At 42.2% G+C, this 12986-nt stretch overlaps 1 protein-coding gene across 2 annotated transcripts in view; it reads right to left on the bottom strand.

Moving 5' to 3' along the window:
- Clcn4 (chloride voltage-gated channel 4) overlaps positions 1–12471 on the bottom strand; it is a 70205-nt gene extending 57734 nt beyond the window's left edge. For both annotated transcript variants that reach the window (XM_005358701.1, XM_005358702.1), the window contains exons 1-2: positions 12177–12471; positions 10780–10966 (exon numbers count right to left, since the gene is read on the bottom strand). In XM_005358701.1, coding sequence (XP_005358758.1) covers positions 10780–10793 — 14 coding nt within the window. In that variant the 5' untranslated portion in view covers positions 10794–10966; positions 12177–12471. The remainder of the gene's footprint in view (positions 1–10779; positions 10967–12176) is intronic.
- Positions 12472–12986: the final 515 nt, after the last annotated feature.

The following is a 12986-nucleotide window of genomic DNA, read 5'->3' as shown; positions in this document are numbered from 1 at the left end:
CACACACACACACACACACACACACACACACACACACACACACACATACCAGATTCAGAGCTAGGTACATGAGGCTCTTCCCCACACCTCCATTCTCAACATTTGCCAGGCACTATTGCCGCATTCCAAAGAAATTATAAACAAGTCTGGACCTTGACCAGTTTTACCAGTTGTTGTAATACATGTGAACTGTGAACTGCCTTGTACATGTGACTCTGTTGTCCTTACCCAATTTCTAGAATAACCCATACCACTCAAAACCTTGTAAACGCCATCTGATTTCTAGTAGCATCTCTATAACTGACATCCTTGTGGATTCCAGGGATGGTGGTTCTGTTCACATGACATGCTTAAAAGTCATGGTTGGGAGCCAGTGTTTACAATGACTTTCAGAACTGGTATAGAAATACCCCTACTCTCTTGCCCTTCCAAACTGATAATTTTGGTAGCAACCACAATCCTACAGATCCTTAAACCAACCATGAGACCAACCACTAATGCTCTCAGGCAAATGGAGGAGGGTAAAAATTCCACAGGGAAACTGGTTTTTAAATCCATTCAAGGAGCTAGAGAGTGGATCAGCATGTTTGGGACCCTAGGTTCCATCCACAGCACTGTACAATTAGTACATAAAGGATCTCAGGAAGTTTACCTGAAATAAATTTCATATCATAACTAGAACATTAATTGTAGAAAATCTTATTCTGAATGAAACAAGAAGCTCAATGCATCTCAAAACAAAAAGAACCACCCAGGCACATCACAACCAAATTGCCAAAACTAATGAAAACCAGGATCTTTCTCTATGTATGTTTTACATATTTATTTTTATTTTATATATATGAAGGGGAGTCAACCTGAATGTATGTTTGTGTATCACATATGTGCAGTGCTCTCAGAGAGAGACCAGAAGGTGCTGGATCTTTAAGACTGGATTTAGAGACAACTATGAGCTGCCATTTGAGGGCTGGGAATTGAACCTGGGTCCTCTGGAAAAGCAGCCAGTGCTCTTAACTAATGAGCCATCTCTGTAACACTAAGCCAGGGTCTCTTAAAAGCAACGAGAGAGAAAAGATAAACTGCCATGAGGGCCGATAAAGTAAGTACACAAACGCCTTTACAGTTAAGCAACAGAAGGGCATGAGAGAATATCTATCTGAGAGGGTGGGTTCCTCCGCATGGAAGGAAGCGTCTCCTATCACCTTGCTACCCATGTGAACCCTCATCCATTTCTAATTCATTTGAGCTAATGCAGTCTTATTTTTTAAAAAGCTACTGTTGGGGCTGGAGGGCTGGAGACATGCCTCAGCAGTTAAAAACACTGGTTGCTCTTCCAGAGGTCCTGAGTTCAATTCCCAGCAACTACATGGTGGCTTACAACCATATAGAATAAGATACGATCCCATCTTATCGAGTGCAGGCATGTATGCAGGCAGAACACTGTATATATAATAAATAAATAATTCTTTTTTTAAAAAAAACCTTACCAGAGGATAGTTTTTTTTTGGAAATGTTACTGTTGGGCTAGTGAGATTGCTCAATGGGTAAAACACTTATCACCAGGCCTGATAACTTGATTTTGATCCCCAGGAGCCACATTATAGAAGGAAAGAGCCACTTTCTCAACCAACTGTATTCTGACAACTCATATCATATATTCATGAGCATAGAGACACACACAAATGCAAATAGATAGATAGATGATAGATAGATAGATAGATAGATAGATAGATAGATAGATAGATAGATAGATAGATAGATAAATGATTTTGAAAAAAGTTTTGGTCAGGCCCTGGGGATGTAGCTCAGTTCATAGAGTGTTTACCATGTGTGCAAGTGGCCCTGGGTTTACTCCCCACCAGTAGTGGCCCATGCCTTTAATTTCTTACGTGGGACAGGACGTAGAGGCAGGAAGATCAGAAATTCAAGGTCATCCCTCAGCAAAGTGAGTTTGAGGTTGGCCTAGGATACATGATACTTTGTCCAAAAATTAATAAATCAATTAATGAAAACATTTTAAAACTACCTTTAAAAGATACTATCAAATGTACCCTAGGTACAAAATTAAGGCAGTCAATGGATGATGGGACATCTGGTGCAGCTAAAGACAAAGTCATTGGAGTTGCAGAGGTCTCCAGAGATAGAGAAGGAGGAAAGTAGCTGTTTCCTACCTTGGAATGTTGAGTTCAATAGTCAGGGGCAAAGGATGACCATCAGTTCTTGAAAGCACAGTACCCAGCTATTAGCTGGGCTTCATGTATGTTTGAGACCAGGCTTTCTTTACAGGAAAGTGAGTTTAACCTGACTTGAAGCTACAAAAGATGGGTATAAGAAAGGTTTGGGAATAATGATCACCAGTAACAAGAGGAAGGGTGGCAGAGAAAACGCTGTTAGGTAGGCCCACCCCTACTGAGGTTGAGTAGGGATTTGGCTGATATGACAAGACCATGAAGACCATACAGAAACCGCTTTGCAGATCCCCTAGGATCTGCTCTGACTTTGGCTAGGGAACCTGCACACACATCTCAGGGTGACCACTGAATTCTGTACTTATGCTGACCTAGCAGTTCTCCCAGGGCTCTGTGGCCTGGTTGTGTTTGCTTACTTCTCGGGTCTTAGTTCCTGGTCTGTGTTGATTGGGCTAAATGTGATACCTACTATCCCTCCTACAGAGGAAGCCTGGGAGGTGCTTGTTGGACTGAAAGGACTTTGTGGTCAGTATATAGGAGGGCCCACCATAGTAAGCTGTTCTTCCTCCCAGCCTAGTCATGCCTTACACCAATCCTGCTTCCCCCAAAATATGAAAAAGGACTGAAACTTCATCCACCACCTCGGCCACATCAGCCTTGTTCTCTTTGCTGTGGCCAGTATGAGGCTATTTAACTTTTTTTTTTTTTTGGTTTTTCGAGACAGGGTTTCTCTGTGGCTTTGGAGCCTGTCCTGGAACTAGCTCTGTAGACCAGGCTGGTCTCGAACTCACAGAGATCCGCCTGCCTCTGCCTCCCGAGTGCTGGGATTAAAGGCGTGCGCCACCACCGCCCGGCTATTTAACTTTTATTAATCGACAAGTGAGAATATCACAGGGAGGCAGAAAACAGATTGTGGAGAAAAACTTGTCAGAAAAAAAAAAGATCAGCAGAAGGCCAATGTGAGGAAAGCCAGTACAGGGAGAGACAGGGCACAACTTTCCTCCAGCACTGCTTGGCACTGTTAGAGATGAATTGTATCCACCTCCAAATTCCTGTATCAATCCACCCAACCACCACTATTTCAGAGAGTGACTGTATTTGGAGGCAAGGTTTTTTCAGAAGTAATTAAGTTGAAATAAGGTCATTAGGATGGACCCTAAATTCAATATGATCAGTGTCCTTATAAGACATAATTTGGCACAGAAACACACACAAACTAAGTGGACAAGCCCAAAAGAGAGAGACCTACCTACTACAGACTTTTTTTCCACAGCCCTCAGAAGGAAACAGCCTCTCCATAATTTGATCTCAGACTATGAGGGAATTTGTTGTTATCTGAACTACCCGGTATAGGATCCTGCTATAGAAGCCCAAACAATGATTATAGTATAAGCAGGCTTTGTGTGGATGTGTCTGCCTTTGCCCACCTGAAAGATGGGAAAATAATCCAAGTATCTTTAGTAAACTGCTTCCACACAGCTTAGGAGAAACAGGGCTCCCAACAACCACTCGATGTAACCAGGGAGCATCCAGGTCCTAAAATGATCATGGCCTGTTGGGCATGGAAAAAGGTCTTGGGGCCTGGCTCTAAGCAACCTGCCTCTCGTGGTATATGAGATCTATGTTCTTCTCTGCCTCAGTTTTATTTATCTGATAAAGGACCCAGAGGAATAGTTCGTGATTCATAGACTGCCAGGAGCCCTATTAGTTTAATGCACATAAAGTTCTTAGAAAAGCACTGTGAGCCATATACTCATTGTTGTTGTTGTTGTTGTTGTTGTTGTGAGCCTTTCCTTTTGTTGTTATTGGAAAGTGTCTGTGCAGAAATTCTAAACTGCTGGCTCTTGACAACAGCAGCACAGAGACCTCACAGCCCCATCCCCCGCTTGGGTGAGGCTGGAGAACACTGAGTTGATTGTATCACTAGAGGCCATATGAGGTTGGCCTGGTCTCCTTTCCAACACACAGGCAAGGTTTCAAAAAGGGACAAATAGCAGTGTGGGCCTGGGGCTGTAGGAAGCCTGCCATGCCACACAGCAGCCTGCTAGGTCCTGTGTAAGGCAGACTCAGATAGCTGGGTACAGAGAGTACTGGTGGGCAGGGAAGAAGGAGGAGGAGGTAGTAGGAAGTGATCATCCCTGAGCTCTGTGTGTTACAAGTTTATAATGCACTAACACTTAGAGACAGGCGCAGTTTAATTCTCCTATGTCTCTATGCACTCTTTTGTTCCCAGCTTCCCTCTGTTTGAGACTATCTCCTCTGTTCCGGTGGCTCTCAGCTGCTAGGCAGCTAATGGGGAGCTCTTGTCACTGTCACTAGCCTGGTGTTTGAAGGTCCTGCTGCAGAGATGATTGAATCACAGCCTCCTCCTCATCCTAAAGTTCTCCAGAAATTTTACACACAGGGGACACCTGGTAATGACTGGAAATATTTTAGAGTGTCCCAACCAGAGGGGCTGCTATGTAGATGCAGGTGAGGGGAACTGTTAAACATCCTATACTACCACCACTATAAAGAACCTTGCAGTTCCAACAGGGTGTTATGGTGTATGACTAATACCAGTATTTGGAAGACTAAGGCAGGGCCACTGTAAATGTGATGCCAGCCTGGGATACAAGTATGAGAGCCTGCCTCTAAAACAGCAGAAATAAAACAACTACATAGTGTCAAGTTGAGAAACTCTGGCCTAGACACATAACATAGATGCAAGGAATAGTTGATGGATTAAAATGTTATTAAAGGGATTGGAGGGATGGCTTGGTGAGGAAAAACACATGCCATGTAATGTGAGGACCTGAATTGGAATTGCCAAACACACATAAAAGCCAGATACACAGCACAAACATCTTAATGCAAGCATCTATAACCCCAGCACTCCTATAAGATGATTAGCGATGGATACAGGAGAATCACCAGAAGATTTTAGGCCAGCTAACCTGGTGAATGCAGTAGAAAAACAACAAAGACCCTGTCTCAAACAGGGTGGAAGGTGAGGCCCCACAACAAAGGTTGCCCTCTGACCTCTATTGATATACCCACATTCACACACATGAGTATACCTTTTTTTTTGCATGCACACACACACACACACACACACATATGAGTGTGCATGCACACATGCTCAAAATAAAAATAAACTACAATGTTATTGAGGTACCGAATGGAGGAGTGAATGGGAATTGAGGTTAGTTTCTTATGGGGATGCTTTTGCAGTATTCATATTAATGGTCTTTTCTTAGGCATTAATGAATTTGTGTTTTAAGGGTTTATTTTTTAAATTATATGTATGGGTTTGTGTCCATGTAGGGGCATGTGCACTTGAGTGCAGGTACTCACCAAGGCTGGAAGAAGGCATTGGATCTCTTATAGATGGAATTACAAGTAGTTGTGAGCTTCCTGGTGTGAGCAGGGAGCCCTGACCTTGACTCCTCTGGAAGAACATTACTAGTTCTTAATCATTAAGCCATCTCTGCAGCCAACTGCACCATTTTGTTTATGTTTGCTTGTTGTTATTTTTGTTGTTTTGAGCTGTCAAACTATACAGATTAAGGTGGCCTGGAACTCATTATGTAGCCCAAGCTAGCCTCAAGCTGTCAGTCTTCCTGCCACCGCCTCCGAAGTGGACTACCACACCCGGCATATAACTTTGGTTTGCACCAAACCACTGCTCAAGGAGTACCTTCTCCAAGCTCACAGCACTGAAGAAGACAGACATGTGTCTACCCTCACAGACTGGAAAAAAATTTAAAAAGACACCTCAATTGTTCATCCATAGCTCTATCAAAACTGGTTGCTTGATCTTAGGCAAGTCATTCAGCTCCTCTGGACATCTACTCCTCAGATAAAAATTACAGAAATTGTTTCGACTTTGAAGTTTTCTTCCAACATCTAAACCCTGTAAGTTTCATCTCAGAGAAATGTTTCTCCCTTTGAAATTTTCTAGTAATATAATACCATTTTCATTGATTAGAAAAGAGTACCTAATCCACATGTCTATCAATCATCATCAGTGCGGTAAATTCCTGTACTGACCACGAGATGGAATGTACTGGGGATGTGTGGATGTAAATTAATCCTCAAACAACAGCTAAAGAAATGGAGCTGTCAAGTAACCAGGTGCTCTAATTTTACCTTTGTTATTTTTTCCTTTTGAGACATGATCCAAGCTACTCTGGAAATCATTTAATGCTGGCCTCAAACTCTTCACAATCCTCTACATCAACCTCCTTAGTACTGGGATGACAGGCATGAGGCACCACACCTGGCTACCTGATTTTATTTCTTATGGTGCTATTCACAAGATAATGAAATGAGTCGGGCCATGGTGGTGCATGCCTTTAATCCCAGTACTTAGGAGGCAGAGACAGGCAGATGTCTGTGAGTTCGATGCCGGCCTGGTCTACAGAGCATGTTCCAGGACGGGCTCCAAATCTATACAGAGAAACCCTATCTCGAAAAACAAACAAAAAAAAAGGAAAAAAGAAAATGAAATCAATCACTGCTATAACAGAGATTATAAAGGCATATAAAACAAAAGAGCTAGATGTAAAAGTGTATTTTATGATTCCATCTGTGAAATTCAAGAATAAGCAAAACTGTGCTAATAGGAACCAAAATGGCAGTGGCCGCTCCAGCAAATGGGACAATATAGTGTCCTTGGAAGGTCTAGTAATGGTCTGTATAGGTGTACAAAAACTAATGGAAGTAATAGTTCTGAATCTGACTTTGTGTATATTCATTTTTTTAAATTTTTTTGGATTGATTTCTTTTATGTGTATGCGGTTTTGCCTGCATATGTGCATGTGTACCACCTGTGTGATCCTGCTGCTCGTAGAGGTCAAAAGAGTGTGAGAGGAAGCAAACCCAGGTCCTGTATAAGAGCAACAAGTACTCTTAACTACTGAGCTATATCTCCAGCTCCAATTTCATGCATACCATATGTCAAGACAGCGGAGCAATGAGGTAAGGGATGATGTATTATGTAGATGGGTGTGTCTGCACAAGCATTTTCTGAAATCGTGTATAACCAGATTATCTATGGTTGGTTGCCTTGGGAAATGAAGTAGGGGGACAAGAATGTAAGAGAACTAAGTGGTCTCTATGTAATCTTGAAATTATCACCAAGTCCATAAATTACTATTTCATCAAAATAATTATCATTCTTCACTAATATATAATTCACATCATGATCTTAAAAGAAGCCCAGCCTTGCATATGAGAAAGAAAAATGTCTGTTGGGCTGCTTCTGAAAACATAGTTAAGCAAAAGACTGATGATGAGACTTTCCCATGTCCAACACAGCCACTGCATGAGCAGGGAGGGGCATGCTACAAGGCTCTGAAAGTAATATAGTTAGGAGAATAATTCTTCTGCCTTCTACTTAAACACATATTAAAGAGATCTCAAAGAAAGCACTAAAATTAAAAACCAAAAAAGGAAATTGCCTTTACCATGGCATTTTATTTCTAAGTACTTCAACAAGCATCTCCAAAATGTAAGATCCCTGACCAATAAACATATGTATGAACTATTCATTGCTACTTAACAAATTACTCAAAACACAGTAGTAGGAAATGCGCATGTCTTTTCTCACTGTGTGTCCTACTTTCCTTTCCTGTTGCTGTGATACAATACCCTGACTGAAGCAACTTCAAGGGAGAAGGGGTTTATCTGGCATACAATTCTAGATTACAGTCATTCCATCATTGCAGAGAAGTCAAAGCAACAGGAACTTGGAGCAGCCAGTTACATCAACAGTCAAGTGCATGGAGACAATAAAAGCATGAATATGTGTTGCTCAGCTAACTTTCTCTACTTCAATACAATTTAGGAACCAAACTCTGGCAATGGTGCTGCCCATAGTGGGCTAGGTCATTTTACATCAATTAATGCATCAAAACAATCTCCCCACATGCCTACTGGTCAACCCAATCTAGACAATTCCTCATTGAGATTCTTTCTATATGATACTGATTGTGTCACAATAACAATGAAAACTATCACAGTGTTTGACATATGAATCTGCATGTATCTTAGCTAAGTGCCTAAGCCCCAGGTCTCTCAGAAGACTGCCACAATCTCAATCCTCAGCTGGGGCTGACAGATCTGTTGCCAAGTGCACCCATGCTACAATTGGTTCTGGCTCCCAACAAGATGCAGAAATTCTCATGACACGGCATCCCCCCACCTGTGCTGGAGTGACTCAAGAGAGAGAACACATACCCAAAACTGACATTTCAGTTCTTCATAGCCCAGTTTCAGAAGTGCCATGTCGGAGCCATTTTATATCCATGTGAGTCACTAGGTGTGGCCCAACTGCCAAGGGAGGATTATGCAAGATTGTACCCAGCAGGGTAAGTCTCAGATTCATTTTACTAAATCAGCACGAGTCTCCTTGGATCATCTGATAGCTAGACACATAACTCTTCAAGTGCCCCCCCCCAGATGTCTACTGTATGTTTGTTCAGGCTGGGATCCAATCAAGGGCCACAAATTTTATTAGGTTCTTTGGTCTCTTAGGTATCAGTTGATGATGAACAGCCTTGTGGATATTAGAATCGTCATTCTAATTTGCTTTTATTTATTTTTATTTTATCTTTTTGTGTCAGGCCAGCACCTAATTACAAATGCTATGCAAGCATCTCTCTCCTCTTCCCTCAGAAACTATAAATGATAACCTCCAATAAAGAAAGCCCTCACATTTATAACTCATGAATACCCAATATGATGATTTCAAATCAAGGGCTCCATATCGAACCTACCATAAGAAAACAAACTCTGGAATGTAAGAGCTGGAAAAACATCTAAAGGACATCTATGGACTGAGGCTATGGCTCAGTGGTAGTGTGCTTACCTAACATACAATAAACAAACCTAGATTCTACTCCCAATACCATGGTGGAAAAAAGAATAAAGCTGTCATCTAAATCAGTAGCTCCTAACCAGGGTCAGTGGAATCCTTAAGCAGGTGGCAATGTCTGGTGACATTCTGGCTTGTCATAAAAGGAAGAAAGAGTTTCATACTGGCATCTGTAGGTGAAGGCCACAGACTAGGCTAAACATCCTACAATGAATTGGATGCCCCTCATAGCCATCCTAAAGTTAAGAAACCATACACCAGATAACTTTGTTTCTTTCAGAATGAGGAAGCTGAGGCCTGAAAGGATAATGGTGACTATTTCAAGGTTATACAGCTGCAAAACCAGAAGTAGATCCAAGTGTCTATTCCACCTTCCTCCAACACCTGCTTTGCTTTGGTTTGGAAGAAGAAAGGGTGGGATCTGAAGGTGCTTTGTTTTTGCTGTTAGACATGGAATCCAAGGTCTCTCAAATAGGAAGCATATGACCTAACTGAGCTATAATACTGGCTAATCTTAATGTTTGTAGCTAACGCAAAACAAAGGAGAAAAATCACAATAAATACATCACTGAACGAATGACACACAACCTATCAGGATATCCCAAAGTCTGAACAAAATGCCATCTTTAATTATCAATTTGAATAGCACTGTTTCACCAAAGTTGCTACTGGATAGAATTCTTCAGAGGGTAAGTTCCAGTGCAGGTGACTGATGCCTCCCTTCTAGAGACGTCAGGTTTTCAAAGAGAATGTTAATTCGCCTCCCTAGGGTGCCCACACACGTCCTGGCCACAGACCAGAAGAAAGGAATGTAAACAGGGTCGTTGAGAAAGAAGGCATTAAAATCCCCACCCCCCACATGCACACACAGGCTGTCATGCTGGGACTGAAGTCACCTGACCCCTCCATCTGCCGCTGAGTCATCAAGCCCCTTCCTTCAGTGAGCTAATTATGCAGCTAAGCAATTAAGAAGAATGCTGGAAATTCTGAAGGTCTGGGTAATCTCCAACCCCCAGCATTCGCTAAGTACCATTTTGTTCTTAGAGATATAGCCATGTTTTACAGTGGCCCATTATCTTTGCAAACCGTATTTTATTGTATTTTATTGAATGCTGTTATTTTTAAATCTACTGAAAACACCTGCCTGGAAAAAAATAGGTTTAAATGCTGGAACCTTGCAAAATAATGCTAAACAATTTTGACTGCACATCTGGCCTTGATATTGCAGCTAAGAAGTTGCCATTCCCTATCAAGTTTTTGCTTTGAATAAAATTAGGCTCATTGCTGAGAGGCAGCCTCTGAGAAAAGAATTAATAAAGATATCTTTATTGAGCCAGCACTATGACAGAAGGAAAACGGTTTATGATTATCTTTTCAAAGCAGCTTTTGCTCTTGGTCTCTGTCCTTAGAAAGCATGTGTTGTAGTCAGTTAAAATTTTTCTTCCCTTCCTTGCAAGAGGCTCTTATCTTTCTGTCTGGCCCCTGCCCACTTTCTGCAAGTGAACACGCCAAAAACCAACTCACACTTGCACCTGCACCAGGCCACTCCCCATCTGATGCTTGCAACAGCAAAAGGACCAGGAGGAAGCAGCTGTAGACAGCAGGCAAAGGCCCCACTTTCGGTTTTAGGGGGAGCTGCCAGGGCAGCAGACCACCCACCCAGGATCTGCCTGAAGCGTCTGCACTGTTGGGAGCGCCAGGAAAGGCATCCAGGCACCACACACCCCTTACCTGCAGTGCCGCATCTTGCAGCGTGGCCGTCCACCTGGACAGCATCCTAGAGCATCCTTTCTTCAGCACGTCTGCGGCGAGTACTGTGACGTCATCAGGAGGCGGGCTCCACGCTGCCACGTGATGTCTTTGGAGTCCTGCGGCTGTGAGCAAGACTGGAAGGAGTCCGAGGGTGGGTGGGAAGACCCTGCACGTTCCAAAAGAGGCAGGGAACAGTTAATATGACCTCCTTTCAGGGTGTTTGTCTTGATGCCTGTCTATTGCTTGGTCTTGTTGGGAAAGTTAGGGGAAACAATACACAGGAAGAATTAACATTATTACAGGTTCCAAACATATAATAGGATTTCAAAAACAGCTAGCAATAAGGAGATTATTGTGGAAAGGAACACAATCTGGTGTTCTGTTTTATTAGATGCAATATAGAAATATGTTTTATAAAAATCAAAATGAAACCTGAAATAGACCATGCATGAACACACAGCATTTGAAGTTCGGTGTTCCAAACTATATAGTCAAATATTACGCTCAGGCAGTTCCTGATGGAATATCCTTCAAACTGGACCGATGGCTGATACTTTGAATTATTCTCACTAGCTGCATTACATTAGTCTCATTTGCTAAAGGGAAAAAACAGTGGCATCACACATTAATACTATTTTCTGTAATCTTCGATTAATTAAAATAAAACACTGAGAGAAAGCAACTGTATTTATGTTTATTTTTTCTTAACTCCTGGCTAAGACATTTCATCTCTTGAGCACAAATTTGTTGAAAACAACTTATTATTTCAAGTTGTCTGATTTTTCGGACATTCTGAAAAAGCAAGTCACTTTACTATTATAATGTATATTGTCAACATTTTTTGCATTCCCAGTAAAACAATCTTTCCTTAAAGGCTTTAGAATATTCTCTGATCAGTTCCTAAATTGGAACTAGTACACTCAGAACTTAGAGCAGTTCATGTATAAAATCTTCCTTGTTTGCCAAACCACATAAACGTTGTGAAAGGGTAGTGATAGACGCTCTTTTCATTCCTATCACAATTTCACAGGGATTGTTTTAAGTGTAAATCACAATTATAACATTCCTTTTGATCACTCTCCTGAAAGCCACGTTAAATAGATTGCTTAACAAGCAGGCAGGAGTTAAGTTGGCTAGCCACTTATTCCACCAGCTTTTTTCCCCTTCTGTATTTAACCCTGTCCCCTTTACCACCATTGCCTCGAGATTAGCCACATTTCTGCTCACAGGGTCAAACTCTAATTTAGATTAAATACAGCCCTTGCCTCTATCAGCCCTCTATTATTTTCAAGATCGTATGTTTTTAAATTGACAGCGGTGGTACGGATTTCTAGGTCACTGCTCTCAGGTTTGTTTCTGAGTGACAAAGAACTTACCTTTATAGTTGTGAGGTTCTTGATACACAAAGCCAAATTGCTACTGCAATCTCTGACTCCTTTGGGTTGAGGGTCTGAAGCACAAGGAAACTGACAAGTTCATTTCCCTGCCAGAGGCAAATGTCGATTTCAGCCTCAGGCTCACAGAGGGCCCAGTTGGCAGTCTGGCAGTATCACGTGTTCGGCTCAGCCACTCAGCCCAGTCCTGCCCTCCTGACCACCCCTGGCTCTGGAAGGTACTTTGTAATGTGGACGGCCTTTCTAACCTTGGTGGAAAGGTGTCTAGGGAGAACCTATTTCTGCAATACAGGAAGTCCCACCTCCGGTGACGGGTGCTCTCTGCTCGCCGTTTCCCGGGGTGGGGGCAGGGAGAGAACTGCAGTGCATGTAACTCACCCTGCTGCTCAACAGCCTTCCTTTGTGTTCGGATTGGCTGAAATGAGTAAACCTTCCTCATCTGGGGACATATTTTTTTTAAACAAGTTAGTTTCACCTTCTCTTTTTCCAGGTGATTGCTCAACTGAAAGCAAACACACAGACACACACACACAGTCCCCATACATACACACTTTCTGTCTGTTACACATATATACACACTTTCTGTCTGTCTGTCTGTCTGTCTGTCTGTCTGTCTGTCTGTCTGTCTCTCTCTCTCTCTCTCTCACTCACACACACACACACACACACACACACACACATTCCGTCTCTCTCTTACAGGCACACAGACACCACCACCACCACCACCACAACAACAACAACAACAACAACAAAACAGACCTAAAATGGGACTGTGGATTTCCAACAGAATGA

Source organism: Microtus ochrogaster, chromosome X, assembly GCF_000317375.1.
Source record: "Microtus ochrogaster isolate Prairie Vole_2 chromosome X, MicOch1.0, whole genome shotgun sequence".
Taxonomy (NCBI): Eukaryota; Metazoa; Chordata; class Mammalia; order Rodentia; family Cricetidae; genus Microtus; species Microtus ochrogaster.
The sequence above is the reverse complement of the archived record's forward strand: the minus strand, read 5'-3'. Positions and strand labels throughout refer to the sequence as shown.